Source organism: Eptesicus fuscus, chromosome 5 (assembly GCF_027574615.1).
Source record: "Eptesicus fuscus isolate TK198812 chromosome 5, DD_ASM_mEF_20220401, whole genome shotgun sequence".
Classification (NCBI taxonomy): domain Eukaryota; kingdom Metazoa; phylum Chordata; class Mammalia; order Chiroptera; family Vespertilionidae; genus Eptesicus; species Eptesicus fuscus.
Window position 1 is genome coordinate 39,167,495 of NC_072477.1, and position 18,576 is coordinate 39,186,070.

An 18,576-nucleotide genomic window follows, 5' to 3' on the forward strand; every position below is an offset into this window, starting at 1 on the left:
GCCTTTCCTCCTATTCTTATAAATAAAGTCTATATTCATAGACAGTGCCAACTCCTCTTCAAGGAAAGTGCACTATTTCTCGTTTTCCTAGATCCCATCAGCACAAAAATTAAATTCTCATATCTTAAAAGAAAACTCCCCCAAATCCTCATCTCCATTTCTGATATAGCTCTACTTCTCTTCTCCCCTTTCCTACAGATTTCCTTGAAAGAAATGTCTACACTCAATGTCACTCCTCCCAATATCTCTGAAACCCCATCTGAAGTAGGCTTTCATTCCCAATTCCCACTATCCCAAAGAAACTGCTTTTGATAAGGTCACCAATGATCTCCAAAAATCCAAAGGTCCATTCCAGAACTCTTCTTATCTAACCCACTGTCAGCATTTCACAGGGAATTAATCCCTCCTTTTAACCATTCATTCATTCATTTTCAGGACACTACCAGCTTCTGGTTCTACTCCTGCCTCTGGGACACCTTCGCCAGCTCCTTTAATGGTTCTGCATCTCAACTTCCTAATGTCAGAATTAGCTCAGTTTTTGAAACTCTTCTCTATCCACATTCACTTCCTCAGAAATCTGATCTTATCTCAAGACTTTAACAATCATTTTTATGCTATTATCCACATTTGTATCTCCAGCACAGACCACGCCCAAAGAACTATTGATGCATATAGAATTACTAATCAATATCTTTATTTGGATATCTAATAGGCATCTCAAATTTAATATACCCAGAATTAAACTCATGCTCCCTTTAAAACCTAATCTTTCCTGTCTTCCCCTATTTTTATTGATGGTAAGTTCAGTATTTCAGTTGTGTGAATAAAAAACCTAGGTCTTCCCTGGTTCTTCCCTTTAGTTCACACCCCACATCCAGTTCATTAGCAAATTCTATCACCTCTATTTTAAAAATACATCCAGAGAAGGTAAGGGGTGGGGGAGGTTACAGATGAAAAATTTCATCTGTAAAGAGTTAATAATTATTGAGGCTGGGGGATGAGTGAGTACCTAGGATTAGAAGTTCATTATACTCTTATCTCTACTTTGATGTATTTCTAATTTTCTACAATAAAAGGTTAAAAAATAACAAAGTAAAATCATTCCTTTGCTTACAATCCTCCAATGGCATCCATATCTTCACAAATAAAAGTCAAAGTTCCTACAGGATGGCATCAATAAGGCTCTATACAATCTGGACCCTATTACTTCTATGATTTCACTTACTACTAATGTCCCATTTATTCTGCCACAGACACTTTGGCCTCTTTGCTGCCCCTAGAATGTTCCAGACATATATCTGCTTTAAAGTCTTCTTACTTGCTACTCCCTCTGCATGATTTCCCCCCAAATATTCCTATCTACTCCTTCACCTTTGCAGGTTATTGCTTAAAAATCAACCTTTTGGTAAGGCCTTCCCTCTCCCCACTTCCATTTAAATACACAGACACACACACACACACACACACACCTGCTCCTGGCATTACCTAGTCCCCTTTTCTTGCTTTATTTTTTTCTCCATAGCACTTATCAGCGTCTAATATACTATATATTTTATTCACTTTATCTGTCGTTTCTGACAAGAATATAAGTTCTACAAAGGCAGGAATTTGTCAGTTTTGTTCACAGCTATATCTCCAGCACTTAAAACAATTCCTAACATACAGTAGATGGTCAATAAATATTAGCCAAAAAGACCACTATGTTTGCTAAATTTAAAACTAGATTCAATAGGCTACCAATGATATACAATAGCATTTTGCTTCATTTACCAAATGTAAATATATATAAAAATAGGTTATTTTCTTACCTATTTCACCATGCTTTGTAATGGGACCTGCATGGATTTTCAATATATCTAATCTTGCTTGTTCATTTGGTAAGTCAATATCTGAAAATAAGAAATTTTAAGAAATTCTTTTGCAGTCAGTTTTGTTTGCTTGTTTTTGTTTTTTAAATAAAGTAGGGGGTGAGGAAGAATAATAGAAAGAGAACTGCCCTAGTCGGTTTGGCTCAGTGAATAGAGCATTGGCTTGTGGACTGAAAGGTCTCAGGTTAGATTCCAGCCAACGGTATATGCCTGCGTTGCAGGCTCGATTCCCAGTAGGGAGCGTGCAGGAGGCAGCCAATCAATGATTCTCTCTCATCATTGATTGATGTTTCTATCTCTCTCCCTCCCTTTCTTTCTGAAATCAATAAAAACATATATAAAAAAAAGAAAGAGAACTGAACATAGACAAAGGGAAATGGACAGTAAGTAAAGAGCCTTAACTCACGTATTTTTCTATCTAATCTTCCTGGACGAAGCAAAGCAGGATCCAGTGTATCTGGTCTGTTTGTAGCCATGATCATTTTAACTCTATGTAGAGTATCAAATCCATCCATTTGATTCAGTAACTAAGAATATATTTATAAATAAAAATTATAGACAGATTTTACAAAACATTCCAATCATTAAAAAATATACAGGCACAACTTTTATATGCCTAATACCATGGAATGTATTGCCTACAGATAACCTTAGAAATCATCATTTTTTTTTTTTAAATGAATCTTTATTGTTCAGATTACAATTGTTTCTCCTTTTTCCCCACATATCTCCCCACCACCCAGTTCTCACCCCCCTCTTCCCCTACCTCCCCCCCGCTGTCCTTATCCATAGGTGTATGATTTTTGTCCAGTCTCTTCCCATACTCTCCACACAGACACCCCTTTCCCCCTGAGAATTATCAATCCGCTCCCATTCTATGCATTTGATTCTATTAAGTTCACCAGTTTATTCTGTTCATCAGATTTTTAATTCACTTGACTTTTAGATTCACTTGTTGATAGGTATGTATTTGTTGTTCATAATCTTTATCTTTCTTCTTCTTTTTCCTCTTTTTAAAGAATACCTTTCAGCATTTCATATAATACTGGTTTGGTGGTGATGAACTCCTTTAGCTTTTTCTTATCTGTGAAGCTCTTTATCTGCCCTTCAATTCTGAATGATAACTTTGCTGGGTAGAGTATTCTTGGTTGTAGGTTCCTGTTATTCATCACTTTGAATATTTCTTGCCACTCCCGTCTGGCCTGCATGGTTTCTGTTGAGAAATTAGCTGATAATCGTATGGGAGCTCCCTTGTAGGTAACAAACTGTTTTTCTCTTGCTGCTTGTAAGATTCTCTCTTTGTCTTTTGCTCTTGGCATTTTAATTATGATGTGTCTTGGTGTGGTCCTCTTTGGATTCCTTTTGTTTGGGGTTCTGTGCGCTTCCTGGACTTGTAAGTCTATTTCTTTCATCAGGTGGGGGAAGTTTTCGTTCATTATTTCTTCAAATAGGTTTTCAGCATCTTGCTCTCTCTCTTCTTCTGGTACCCCCATAATTCTGATGTTGGTTCGCTTGAAGTTGTCCCAGAGGCTTCTTACACTATCTTCAACTTTCTGAATTCTCTTCTCTTCATACTTCTCTGGAGGAGTATCCTTGGCCTCTTTGTATTCCAAATCTTTGAGTTGATTCTTGCAATCCTCTAGTCTGCTTTTGGGTCTCTGTATAATATTTTTTATCTCAGTCAGTGTATGTTTAATTTCTAGTTGGTCCTTTTTCATATCCTCGAGGGTCTCATTGAATTTATCGGCCTTTTCCATGAAATTCTTGAAAAACCTTATAACTGTGGTTTTGAACTCTATGTCCAGTCGCTTGTTCTCCTCCATTTCTTTGGTTTGTGATCTGTTTCCTTGCCTTCTCATATTCTCTGCTTCCCTGAGTTGGTAGGGTAGCTTTGTGTACTAGATGTCCTATTGGTTCAACGGGTCAGCCTCCCAGTTACTTGAGATGGACACTCTTGGTGTACCCTTGTGTACTGTGTGTCCCAGCAGGAGCTACAGCAAGAACTAGTTTTCTCCTCCTTTGCTTGGGCGGTTTTGGAGCAGTCTGACTGGAGCTGCAGTTAATTTGGATGAGCTCAGCTCCCCAGCGTTTGTGCTCCTTTCTTTTCCTAGTTGTAAATCTTCCACTCAGCCAGCTTTCCCGTGGTTGTGGGTGGTAGACGCTCTGTCCCTTAGTTGTACCCTCGAAATTGTTGTGTGAGGCAGCAGATTAGCTGCTTAACTATGCCGCCATCTTGGTTCCTCTCCTGAAATCATCATTTTATGGAACCTGATTTTTTTCTCTCTTATATTATGGAATATACTTTCCATCCTCAAAGTTTCAAGATTATTTCACTATAGTTATTATATTTATAGCTATGAGGTAGTTTTACTAATTATGAATTAAATTATGTGGATCTGATTTCCAATGTTCAAGTTTTTTTCACTTAATTACTTTTAAAAATAAAAACTAATAAAATCTAACATATAAAGTGCTTATGGTATGTCTGACATAAAATTTACATTAGGACAACTGGATATAATGATTATTCTACAAATCTGGTAATAAATCCATTAAATATCTTTTCAAATAACTCTACTATACATAGAAATATGAGACACTAAACATTTTTTCTTTGATTCCTAAAGTTTTCTTGAATAAATGTTGAAAACCTAACTGCAGTCAACAAACTTTTAAAAATATAGCTAGCCTCAGATGTCTATTTCTTTAACAAAATACGTTAGCTAACATATAAATTTAATGAATAAAACTAGTATCAGTGTTGTTTTAAAATACCTCAATTTAAGGTTTCTAAGAGACTCTATAATTTTAAAACACTTTATCTTGTGAGCAAATGAGTTTAATTTATGAAAAGTAATTTTCAAATACCCATTCTCAGACAGAATTTGACACTGCATTACCTATGTTACCTAGCTTCTATTTGTAGAAGTGGGAAATGTATTTAGGATCTTGCTATCAATTTCAGATTTTTGAGTGGAGAAAGGCTTTATGTACCTTCTAATATCCCATCATCCATCTTCTTCAATTAATAAAGTTTCCTCTCATTCTCAGCGATATAACGAGGAAAGTGTTAGTGATTTTTAGAGCAGCCTCCTACATAATTTTAACTCATTTATTGCCACCAGTTTCACTAAGTCCATTGATATAAAATATCAATAAACTAGTGCAAGATCACATTCACAAAACAAGTAGTACAATATACAATTTAAATATCTAAATGATACAGAACAGTACATCTGTACATCAAATGGGCATTTTGTAGATACCCTTCTTATTTTCCAGTAGTCATTTTCTTACTAGAGATATATGTGGAGAAATGTGTTTATTCCTGGCAGTATTTTCAAATTTCATACTTAAGTATATTCTTCATTTAAATTGTACATATTTGACCTTCAATTATCCAATGTTCATTTTATTCAATAAACATTTATTTCTTTATAAAAACCTTTACCAAATATTACCTCCATTAAAGTTCTCTGAATCTCTCTATCAGCTGAAGTCCCCTCAGAAAACCGACGACCACCTAAAAAAAATGACATGGAATTTCATATACGCTACTCTTTTCTTCTATAAACATCATTTAAGACAGAATATGACTATTGCCTGGGGTTAAAACCATTAAGGTGAAAATTAAGTAGTAAGAATTATACTGACAAAGTCAATGATTTTAGTATAACATTTCTTATTTTTCAATGTCAAAGGTTATGCATTAAAATTGGCTAAACTTTAAGAATTTTAAAAAGATAACATCCAATTCATTTTGTTACTTCATAGAAGTTTCAATGAAAGGCAAGGGAAAAAAGTTCTTTTAGATTAAAAAAAAATTGCCTAACACTTTCAAGAAAAGTTTAAAATAAATTTTTAAAGATGTAACTCTTGTATTGGCTGGGTGGCTCAGGTGGTTGGAGCGTCATCCTGGACACCGAAAGATGGCAGGTTCGATTTCCAGTCCAGGAGCAAACAGGAGGCAACCGACGGATGTTAACATAGATCTCTCCCTTCCTCTCCCTTCTTCGGGTGAGGATAAAAAGAAAAAAACAAGTTACTCTTACCAATAGCATCTATTTCATCCATAAAAATGATGCACGGCTGATGGTCTCTGGCATAATTAAACATTTCTCTGATCAAACGAGCACTTTCACCAATGTACTTGTCTACGATAGAACTGGATACAACCTGGTTAAAGAAAAAACATGAAGGTAAACGTAAGTTAACTCAAAGAAAATTTAATTTCAACATCTACAAAAAAGAATCTTTCCTTTACCTTTAAGAAATTGCAGTCTAGCTGGCTAGCAACAGCTCGTGCCAACAGTGTTTTTCCTGTACCTAGGAATGGCAAAAGAAGTTTTAATTAGATGGAAAGTAAAACAGACTTTAAAAAGCCTTTTAAGAATGTAATCCTTTGGATAGTAAATGCTGCAAAATGGAAGCTAAATGCTAAACAGAATTTTCAGTGAAAATTCCATAATACTTCTTTCAATATTAAAATTTTTAATTTTATTCAAAATATCTCCTCTAATTTTATTTTAAGCACACCGAATACAAAAACTTTAGAAATATGTCAGCCCCTGGCTGGTTGCTCAGTGGTTAGAGCATTGGCCTGCAGCCAGCAGCCTGAAGGGTTGTGGGTTCAATTCTGGTCAAGGAAGGTACCTCAGTTGCAAGCTTGATCCCCAGGCCAGTTGGGGTCGGGACACATGTGGGAGGCAACCAGTCATTGTGTCCCTCTCACATTGATATTTCTCTCCGTCTCTCCGTCTCCCTTCCACTCTCTCTAAAAAAATGTATATATATCAATGGAAGAAATATCCTTGGGTAAGGATTAACCAAAAAAAAAAAAAAAAAAAAGAACTATATTAAACCCTATTTACAGATTACAATAAAAATTTGTTACATTAAAACACATTGGTCTATTCTGCACACAAAATGGATCTTTAACCCATGTATTATATATATATCAAGTATTGATTATTTAGAAACTATTCCTTCAGTGAGTTATGAAAATCTCCAAAATGTTGGTATTTTTTATTATACAATACTAAAAAGATCACATTTGTTAACATCATCACCAATTTCATCCTTTTAAGTATGTAGTAGAAAGCTGTCAAGCTCATAATGCCAGATATAAGGTTTTAAAACTCTAATTTTCCCTTGAAAGGTTAAATTTTATCACTGGCTACAAATGGTGTCAGTTGTTTTCTTTATGACAGGCAAATCTAATTTACTTTTGAAAAGCATGTGCCAGATAACCAATAATCAGTCTGAATAACCATAACCACAGACTATCTAAAAATTATCCTTTCAGTTAATTCAGCTAGCAACTCAAATAATTGCACAAGAGATTAACTATCCTATTCAATTTGCATAAGTACTTTATATGTATTTTCCATTTCATCACACAGAATAAAGATATTATTCAAGTATCAAGATTTAATAACACTAATTTTTACTACTTCACCAAGGACATTTTAAAGTGAAACTGGCATTTTAATACTGCAAGTGTGAACAGTCAAAAACAGAGTGACTACTAGCACCATTTTGTGCCACTGACTTAACTGAATCATGCTATGACAAGAGCAGTTTTACCCCTTGCAATTACACCATCAGCACAGACACCAACACAGTGAAAAAGGCAACTAAGATCTTGGCATTATGAAACTAAGTTTTGACCTTGCAGATTTCCTACAAGTGTCTCAGGGACACCCAGAGGTCTAGGAACGATATAGGACAATACACTAGAATTATAGGGCATGTTAAGACCTGCACAGGTCTACTAATGTGTGGCATTTTTTCAATAAGTACCAGTACTGTTTTCAGTTGCAGCTGGGAATCTGCACACGCGGAGGGCCAACTATATGCCTTGATCTATGCCATTTTATGTAAGGGACTTGAGCATTTGCACATTTTGGTGTCCCTGTGGGTCCTAGAACCAATGCCTGAGGATACCAAAGGATTTTGGGGAGTCCAGTTATATGCAGATTTTTGACTCTGTGTGTGTGTGTGTGTGTGTTTGTGTGTGTTTGGCGGGGGGGGAGGGGGGGTGCAGTCAGTGCCTCCGATACTATGTTGCCAACTTATTTTTTTATTCCTTGATTCATTCATTAGTGGGGTGGACATAATTAATACCAACCTGGTGGTCCATATAGCAAACAGCCTTTTGGAGGTATTATTCCTACACGCTGGAATAATTCTGGGTTTGTAAGAGGTAATTCTATCACCTAGAAAAGAAGTTGCATGTTTCTTAAACATAGGTAAAGATTTTGATGTACTTTCAAAGAGTTTAAGTAAAATATCAGTATAGTTAGGTATCATAATTCATAATAGATCTAGAATCCCATGTTATGTAAAACTATTTATATTAGAGGTTTTTCTTAGATATCTCTTACATCTAAAAAATGTTAAATATTTTAAAATTAATTAATTAAAAAGTGTGTGGTTATTTTAACAAACCACACGCTTAACTAGAGTGATAGTTAGATAGGTATATACTAATCTGTCCAAACACATTTGAACTGTACACTTTAAATCTATGATTTTTTTTAATACTCATCCGAGGATATTTTTCCATTAATTTTTAGAGGGAGTAGAAGAGAAAGGGAAAGACAGAGAGAAATATTGATGTGCGAGAAACACATCAATTGGTTACCTCCTGCACGCGCCCTGACCAGGGCCCAGGCCTGGAAGGAGCCTGCAACCGAGGTACATGCCCTTGACTGGAATCAAACCCAGGACCCTTTGGTCTGCAGGTTAATGTTCTATTCACTGAGCCAAACCAGCTAGGGCTAAATCTATGCATTTTATTTAATGTAAATTATGCCTCAATGAAAAAAATTCCACTACAAAAACAATCAGTTATTCCACTACAAAATCAAAAAACATATACCGTTTTGCATTTGGGAATACAATCCTACCTAATAAAAGAGTAATATGCAAATTGACCCTAACTCCGCTACACCCACAAGCCACTCCCACCAGCCAATCAGAGCGAGTATGCAAATTAACCCAACCAAGATGGCTACAGCCACAGAGAAAGTAGGAGGGAGGCTTGGATTTCCAAGGCGATAGAAGAAGCCAAGCTTTCCTCGGCCCTGGCCGGCCTAAGCCTCCACTCAAGGCTACAAAGTTTCAATTATAGACGGTAAACAAATCCAAACAAAAATGGCTGCCGGCCACTGAGTGAGCAGGAGGCTTGGCTTCGCTCCAGGATACAAAGTTTCAATTGTAGAAGGTAAATAAATTCCAGATACCAGGGCCTCCGCTTGGGTTGCCAGGGGACGTGGCTGGCCTGCAAACCACCACAGGCCCCTCGCTCAGGCCGCCCCACGCCCCAAGGGAACCCCCACCCTGATCCAGGACACCCTTCAGGGCAAACCAGCTGGCCCCCACCTGTGCACCAGGTCTCTATCCTATCTAATAAAAGAGTAATATGCAGATTGACCATCACTCCAACACACAATATAGCTGCCCCAATATGGTCAAAGATCCTGCCCCCATGTGAACACAAGATGGCCACCACAAGATGGCCAGCAGGGGAGGGCAGTTGGGAGGCACCAGGCCTGCAAGGGAGGGCAGTTGGAGGCGATCAACCCTGCATGGGAGGGCAGTTAGGGGTGACCAGGCTGGCAGAGGAGGGAAGTTGGGGGCAAACAGGCTGGCAGGGGAGCAGTTAGACATCAATCAGGCTGGCATGGGAGTGGTTAGGGGGTGATCAGGCTGGCAGGCAGAAGCAGTTAGGGGCAATCAGGAAGGCAGGCAGGCGAGCAGTTGAGAGCCAGCAGTCCTGGATTGTGAGAGGGATGTCCGACTGCCTGGTGGGATTGGGCCTAAACGGGCAGTCGGACATCCCTCGAGAGGTCCCAGATTGGAGACGGTGCAGGCTGGGCTGTGGGACACCCCCCCCAACCCCCGTGCACGAATTTCATGCACCGGGCCTCTAGTCCTATGTAATAAAAGCCTAATATGCAAATTGTCCCCTCAACCGGGAGTTTGATGGGGAGTTCGACCACGGGGCAGCAGCAGCAGGCAGCTGGGGGAAGGGAGGTCCCAGCTGGCAGCTGGCAGCCGCTAGGGACCCTACCCATACATGAATTTCCTGTACTGGGCCTCTAGTACAAAATAATTCTAAAATGGGGAATTTGGTAAGTTATAACTGCCACTAAGTAAAAAAATATATAAAACTTTCATATTTTGGCATTTTGGCATAGCAACTTTAAAAGAACCAAGTATTTTGCTTCCAAGATCCTACTAAGACTGATTCAAGGAAAAAAAAGTGGAGAATGGAAAAATTGAGCATTTGACTGCCCAACTTAATCTCTTTACAGAATCAGTAACATGAGAGATAAACGTCTATTGAATAGTTGTGTCTATAAGGTATGATTAAGACAAGCTAAAAGTGTGAGAAATCAGTATTCTGAAGTGTATGTAGATGGAAAAGGGTATTGCATATGCATATGGTGGGGGTTTGTGTGAGAAATAGAGAAGGAGAGATTCTTTCTGCTCCTATGACCGCTGCTGCAAATCACTGTAAAAGATAAGATTTCACTGTTCTATGAAGCACTTTTCTACCTGTTGACCTTTCATTAACTACAAAGTGAGAAAAACAGGCTTTAATTTACACTCAGGCCAATGCTTCCTCAACTATGGTCAAAACACAATTTGGTTACTAATTACCTGGAATGCTTGTTTAAATGCTAATTCCTTTGTCCCACTCCCAGCCTACTATATCAGAACCATGCTGAGGGCCTAGCAATCTGCATTTTAATAAGAGTTCTAGAAAATTTAATATACTAAACTCTGAAAACTACTGGCTTAGGGTTTAAATCAGATGATGTACATCATTCCAAGTACCGTATTTTTCTGTGTATAAGACGCTATTTTTTTCTAAAATCGTTAAGACTGAAAATCGAGGGGCATCTTATACATGGAAGTCAGCTGAGGAGGGAACTACTCATACCCTGTCAAACAGGCTTCCTCCAATCACGAGCCTTATTGTTACTGACATCAGCTGATGCCATAATTGGAGGTGGAGGTGGAGAGTGTGCAGATGCAACAGGGACCTAAGCATTCTGAGCCCATAAAGATGTCAAAAAATAAAAAGATAAATACCAGAAGTGATTGTCTTATTCTGCAAAATTCAAACTGAATGTAATCAGCTATGCAAGAGAGCTTGGAAATAGAGCTGCAGAGAGACCATTTGGACCTCCTCCCACTGAGTGTATGATCAGACAGTGGAGAAAACAAAAAGAACAACTCCGTAAGAGGCCAAAAAAGAAGGCCTTAGGAGGAAAACCAGCAAAATGGGCAAACTTGGAGCAGAGGCTTAAGACTTGGATTATGGAGCAGTGCCAGAGTGGCTTATGTGTATCAACCACGCTTATTCAATGTCAGGCAAGAATGTTTGCAAGTGAAATGAACATTGTTGATTTTACAGGAAGGGCAAAATGGTGCTTCAATTTCATGAGGAGAGAAGGGTTGGCCATGAGAACGTGAACAAAGTTAGCTCAGAAAATGCCACCAGTTTATGAGGTGATCTCACATATATAGACAGTAACTCAGAAGACAGCAGTGATACAATAGAAGTTGAAGAAATTGATATGTCTGGAACTAATAGTGATGAAGAAGAGAGCAGCGATGCAACAGAGGTTGAATAAAATGATATGCTGCATAATATCACAGTACTAGTATATAAACATTACCTGTGGTAATTATTAAATAAAAATGCATTCTGTTTCATGTTTAAGATATTGCTTTCTTCATTTTGGTTTGGAAAACTGCGGGGCACCTTATACATGGGGGCATCTTACACATGGAGGTGTCTTATACACAGAAAAATGTGGCATCTTTCATTCATTCCTAAATATTTCCACTAAATTAGGTTGAAATAAATAGGACAATCAATTTGCTTTAAAGAGAATTGTTAAGAAGCCATCTGTGCTATGAAGCAGGGCAATCCTGATTAGATTCTTCAACTAAAAGCTTAAAGGTTTAAGCCACCTTAAAGCCAGTATTTTTCTTAAACAGCAGTAAACAGCTTTACCAAAAGAAAATATTTAGGGCACAGGTAACTTACTCTACTATAAGGGTGGGAAGCTAACAATAATAAGGGTATGGGAGAATGGCGATGGAATAGAGTCGGGTTTGGAGTCTGTTCCTGGGGCGGAGAGTCGGAGCAGCAGAGGCTCGCAGAGGGAGTGTATGTGGGCAAGCCAAGGGACAGCTAAACTCCAGGAAAAGGCGGGGGAGTGCTGGGCAGTGTTCCTCTGACCGCGCAGCACCCACAGGGGCTGGGTCCCCTCCTGGAGCTGCGGGCTCGCCGGGCGCCTCGCCATCTTGCAAGGAAAGGAGGATTTTAGTGGAAACCTGACTTTCCGCGACAACTGCAAACACTGAACTGCTGGGAGCACCAGACCACCGGTCCCCTATCAGCGCAAACATTTGGATTCAAAGAAACTCTTCACTGCACCACGGAAAGGTCAGATTTTGTCTGAAATAAGCTGCGGTTTCTAATCCCCGCGGTGGGTGAGGGAAGCGCTGGGTGAGGGAAGTGCGGCAGCCGCAGGACCGGCAGGAGCCGGGAGGTCTGTGCCTAGAAAAATCAGCGGCAGTTGGAACTGCCGTGATCCGTGAATGAGGAGGGGGGTCTTCTGAGCTGCTAACAGAAGTGACCTCTTGAAAGCAACTCATTTTAATCTGACGAGGAGGGTCAGACTAAGAATTTTCAAAGGAGTGCAGGCTCCTTAGTCTGGGGCACAGACCCACGGTCCGCACACCTGGGCTCTTTCCGACTCTGATTGCTAAGCCCAACACATAGAAAAACCCAGGTGGAAACCCTGAAAGACTGCAGGGGGAAGGTGTTTTTTCGGAACCTGGGGCCAGAGCTGCGTGTGACCATCAGAGAGGCAGCTCTGAGGCGCACACCTCCACAAACCGGTAGTGAGTGCCATAGAAGGGGAAAAAAAAAAAGAAAAAAGAGCTAGAGAGGCCCGGAAGTCAATTCAGAAACACTGCCACCCAGGGGCTGAAACGCTAATTGTCTCTGGTGTAATCAAAAATAAATACGAGAAATTAAGACAGGGCTGGCTTAAAAAGCAGGACTGGCTTCCAACACTGAGGAGCCCTGGAATGAAGCTGAACTGAAATACCGCCCAGACTGGGAAAAAGGTGTACCAAACAGAATAATAGAGGAAGTGAATGACAGCCGCTACTGCACATTTTAGTCTTCCTATTTTTTAATTTTCAATTCTTTTTTCAATTTTTTAGTCTCATATTTTTTTATTTTCATTTTTTGCATCTTTTACTTAAGAAACTAATATTTTTTTCTTTTTCCTCACTTGATTTTCACCTTTTTAATTATTACATTTTTATTTTCAATCAGCACTATTATTACTATTATTTTACTTTTTTTTTTTTTTTTTTAATGTCATTTGATTTTCTCTTTCTTTTATTTTTGGATTAGTGTCCTACATTCGATTTGCATCTTTCCCTTACAATCGCTTTACCCTATCTCAAAGCTAACGTTATGCCATCACTCTCCTCCTAACCTTTCCCCTTTTGGTCCCCAGTTTATCTTAACCCTTTCTGGCTTTAGATTTTCCCTACTTTTTCAGTTTACTCCCTGCTAAAACTTCACCCTACTTATATATCTAATTCCCAACCCCCTGCTCCAAATCCATACAAACCTCTCTCTACGCTACCTTTAAAAAATTAGTTTTCTTTCGGGCCTTTTGTTGTTGTTTGCTTGAATGTTGATTAGATTGAATTTTTATGCTTTTTTATGAGATTGTTTTGATTATTCTTTTTGTTGGTTTGGTTGGTTCTTTTGTTTGCTTTGTTTTTGTTTGTTTTTTACTTTTGTTTTCCCTTGCCTCACTTGATATTAGCTGCTGTTGCAGTTTGTATTAATCTCCAGGCTCGTGTTGCTGGAATTTGCTGGGAATAGTGGTTGTTCTAGTGGAGTTTACTCCCCATATATATAGTTTGTTCCCCTTTTCTCTCTTAGTATCATTCTTGTCTCTCTTACTTTTTTTTCTTTTCTTTTTCTTTTCTGTTATTTCTTTTCTTTCTTTCTGCTCTTTTCCCAAGTTCAGATTCACACTCTTTGTTGTTGTTTTTTTCTTCGTTGTTGTTCTTTCTTTTTACTCTCCCTCTTCCACTCCTATTCCCTAATTTGTCTTTCTCTGGTGGTTACCTTTATTGGAGGTTATTAATATCGTGAATACAATTCTGTTCAGTGCCTTGTCTGTTGTGCCTGGTTGTGTTGTATTTTATACCTTTAAATCAACGCCAGAGAGAGAAATCTATATAACCAGACATCCGGAGAAGAGAGACCATGAGGAGACAAAGAAACAGCCCCCACAGGAAAGAGAAGCAGGCATCACCAGAAAAGGAAGTAAACGATTTAGAGGCAAACAACCTATCAGAGAAAGAATTCAGAGAAATGGTCATAAAGTGGCTGAAAAGGATGGAAGACAAATTCGACAATATGAGTAAGAACCAAGAAGAAATGAAAAATGACATCGCTGCTGTAAAGAACTCAATAGAAAGCATCAAGAGTAGACTAGACGAAGCAGAGGACCGCATAAGTGAGCTAGAAGACAAGATGGAAAAAAATACCCAATTACAACAGCTTCTAGAAACAAAAATTAGAAAGATTGAGGAGAGCGTAAGGGAACTTCGGGACAATACAAAACAAAACAACATCAGGATAATAGGGGTGCCAGAAGGAAAGGAAACTGAGCAAGGAATAGAAAACCTGTTTGAAGAAATAATAACAGAAAACTTCCCTGATATAGGGAAGAAAAAACCCACACAAATCCAAGAAGCTCACAGAGTTCCAAGCAAAATGAACCCCAAAAGACCGACGCCAAGGCACATTATAGTTAAGTTGGCAAACACCAACGACAGAGTAAGAATCTTACAAGCGGCCAGAGAGAGACAGACAGTTACATACAAAGGAACCCCCATCAGACTAGCAACTGATTTCTCAACAGAAACTCATCAGGCCAGAAGGGAATGGAATGAAATATACCAAGTCATGCAAAGGAAGGGTCTAAATCCAAGAATACTGTACCCAGCAAGGCTATCAATCAAAATTGAAGGTGAAATCAGGAGCTTCAGAGACAAAAAAGGACTAAGGGAGTTTCTCACCACCAAACCAGCAATGAAAGAAATGCTAAAGGGTCTGCTGTAAAAAAAAAAAAAAAAAAGAAAGAAAGAAATAGGAAGCAAAGAAGGTACACAGGGGTATAGAATAAAAATGGCGTCAAATAAGTACCTATCAATAATAACTTTAAATGTAAATGGATTGAATGCCCCAATCAAAAGACACAGGGTAACAGACTGGATAAGAAAACAAAACCCAGATATCTGCTGTCTACAGGAAACCCACCTCAAAAAAAAGGATACATACAGACTGAGAGTAAAGGGATGGAAAAAGGTTTTCCAGGCAAATGGAAATGAAAAAAAAGCTGGGGTTGCAATACTTATATCTGACAAATTAGATCTCAAAGTGAAGGACATAACAAGAGATAATGAAGACCACTTCATAATACTAAAGGGAGAAATCCAACAAGAAGAAATAACTCTGGTAAACATATATGCACCCAATACAGGAGCACCAAGATACATTAAAAAACTCCTGGAAGATATCAAAGGAGAGATTGACAGTAATACAATCATAGTAGGAGACTTCAATACCCCACTATCACCATTGGACAAATCCTCTAAACAAAAAATCAGCAAAGAAACATCAATCCTAAATGACTCACTAGAACAGATGGAATTAATCGACATCTTCAGAACATTTCACCCCAAAGCCACAGAATATACATTCTTCTCAAGTGCACATGGGTCATTTTCAAAGATAGACCATATGTTAGGACATAGGCAAAGTCTCTCCAAATTCAAGAAGATAGAAATCATATCAAGTATCTTCTCAGATCACAGTGGCATAAAACTGGAAATCAACTACAATAAAAACAACCCAAAGAAATCAAACACTTGGAGACTAAACAGCATGTTATTAAACCATGACTGGGTTACCAAAGACATCAAGGAAGAAATAAAAAACATCATGGCAACAAACGACAATGAAAACACAACAATCCAAAATCTATGGGACACAATGAAAGCAGTCCTGAGAGGGAAGTTCATAGCTCTACAAGCCTACTTCAAAAAACAAGAAACAATGGTAATAAATTACCTAACCCAACAACTCAAAGAGTTAGAGAGAGAGCAACAAGATAAGCCCAGTGTAAGCAGAAGGAAAGAAATAATAAAGATCAGAGCGGAGATAAACGACATAGAGACCAAAGAAACAATACAAAAGATCAACAAAACCAAGAGCTGGTTCTTTGAAAGGATAAACAAGATTGATGGACCTCTAGCCAGGCTCACCAAGAAGCAAAGAGAGAGGACCCAAATAAACAAAATCAGAAATGAAAGAGGTGAAATAACAACAGACCCCGACGAAATACAAAGGATTGTTACAAAATACTACGAACAACTCTATTCCAACAAACTGGACAACCTAGAGGAAATTGACATATTCCTAGAAAAATACAACCTTCCAAAACTCAATCAGGAAGATTCTAAACAGCTCAACATGCCAGTAACTATGGAAGAAATTGAAGCAGTCATCAAAAAGCTTCCGGCAAACAAAAGCCCGGGGCCAGATGGCTTCACAGGAGAGTTTTATCAAACTTTCAAGGAAGAACTAAAACCTATCCTCCTCAGACTATTCCAAAAAATTCAAGAAGAAGGAACACTTCCAGGCTCCTTCAATGAAGCCAGCATCACCCTAATACCAAAACCAGATAAAGACAACTCAATGAAAGAGAATTACAGGCCAATATCCCTCATGAACATTGATGCCAAAATCCTCAACAAAATTCTAGCAAATCGGCTCCAGCAGTACATCAGAAAGATCATACACCATGACCAAGTAGGATTTATTCCAGGAATGCAAGGATGGTACAATATCCGCAAATCAATAAACGTGATACATCACATAAACAAATTGAGAGATAAAAATCACATAGTCATATCAATAGATGCAGAAAAAGCATTTGACAAAATCCAACACCCTTTCTTGATAAAAACTCTCAACAAGGTGGGAATAGAAGGCTCATACCTCAACATAATAAAAGCTATTTATGATAAACCCACAGCAAACATCATACTCAATGGGCAAAAACTAAAACCATTTCCCCTAAGAACAGGAACAAGACAGGGATGCCTACTCTCACCACTCCTGTTTGACATAGTACTGGAAGTATTAGCTATCGCAATTAGGCAAGAAGAAGAAATAAGAGGCATCCAAATTGGAAAAGAAGAAGTGAAGCTGTCCTTATTTGCAGATGACATGATATTGTACATAAAAAACCCAAAAGATTCCATCAAAAAACTAATAGACTTAATAAATGAATTCGGCAATGTAGCGGGATACAAAATTAACGCCAAGAAATCTATGGCTTTTCTATACACCAATAATGAACTTACAGAAAGAGAGACTAAAAAAGCAATCCCATTTACCATCGCACCAAAAAAATTAAGATACCTAGGAATAAACTTAACTAAGGAGGTAAAAGACCTATACACAGAAAACTACAGGACACTGAAAAAAGAGATAGAGGAAGACGTAAACAGATGGAAGAACATACCATGTTCCTGGATTGGTAGAATCAACATCATTAAAATGTCCATACTACCCAAAGCAATCTACAGATTCAATGCACTCCCCATCAAAATACCAACAGCATATTTCACAGACCTAGAAAGAACTCTCCAAAAATTCATCTGGAATAAAAAAAGACCCCGACTAGCCTCAGCAATCCTCAGAAAGAAGAATAAAGTAGGTGGGATCTCAATACCAGATTTCAAGCTGTATTACAAAGCCACTGTTCTCAAAACAGCCTGGTACTGGCACAAGAACAGACATATTGATCAATGGAACAGAATAGAGAACCCAGATATCGACCCAAACCACTATGCTCAATTAATATTTGACAAAGGAGGCATGAACATACAATGGAGTCAAGACAGTCTCTTCAATAAATGGTGTTGGGAAAACTGGACAGATACATGCAAAAAAATGAAACTAGATCACCAACTTACACCATACACAAAAATAAACTCAAAATGGATACAGGACTTAAACATAAGACGGGAAACCATAAAAATACTAGAGGAATCCACAGGCAACAAAATCTCAGACATATGCCACAAGAACTTCTTCACTGACACTGCCCCTAGGGCAATGGAAGCTAAAGAGAAAATTAACAAATGGGACTACCTCAAAATAAAAAGCTTTTTTACAGCAAAAGAAACCATCAACAAAACAACAAGAAAGCCCACTGCATGGGAAAACATATTTGCAAATGCTATCACTGATAAAGGTTTAATCTCCAACATCTACAGGCAGCTTATGCAACTCAATAAGAGGAAGATAAATGATCCAATAAAAAAATGGGCAACAGACCTAAACAGAATATTTTCAAAAGAAGACAGAAGGAAGGCCAAGAGACACATGAAAACATGTTCAAAGTCACTTATTATCCGAGAGATGCAAATCAAAACAACAATGAGGTACCATCTCACACCTGTCAGAATGGCTATCATCAACAAATCAACAAACAACAAGTGTTGGCGAGGATGCGGAGAAAAAGGAACCCTCGTGCACTGCTGGTGGGAATGCAGACTGGTGCAGCCA

At 38.4% G+C, this 18,576-nt stretch overlaps 1 protein-coding gene across 3 annotated transcripts in view; it reads right to left on the reverse strand.

Annotated features, from left to right (window-relative positions):
• The window catches only part of PSMC6 (proteasome 26S subunit, ATPase 6), a 30,981-nt gene that overhangs the window by 6,367 nt on the left and 6,038 nt on the right, over window positions 1–18,576 (reverse strand). For 2 of the 3 annotated variants that reach the window (XM_028141760.2, XM_008139049.3), the window contains 6 exons: window positions 7,999–8,086; window positions 6,133–6,194; window positions 5,921–6,044; window positions 5,330–5,391; window positions 2,275–2,395; window positions 1,809–1,889 (listed from right to left, as the gene is read on the reverse strand). In XM_028141760.2, coding sequence (XP_027997561.1) covers window positions 1,809–1,889; window positions 2,275–2,395; window positions 5,330–5,391; window positions 5,921–6,044; window positions 6,133–6,194; window positions 7,999–8,086 — 538 coding nt within the window. The remainder of the gene's footprint in view (window positions 1–1,808; window positions 1,890–2,274; window positions 2,396–5,329; window positions 5,392–5,920; window positions 6,045–6,132; window positions 6,195–7,998; window positions 8,087–18,576) is intronic. The other variant, XM_028141759.2, reaches the window with a different exon arrangement.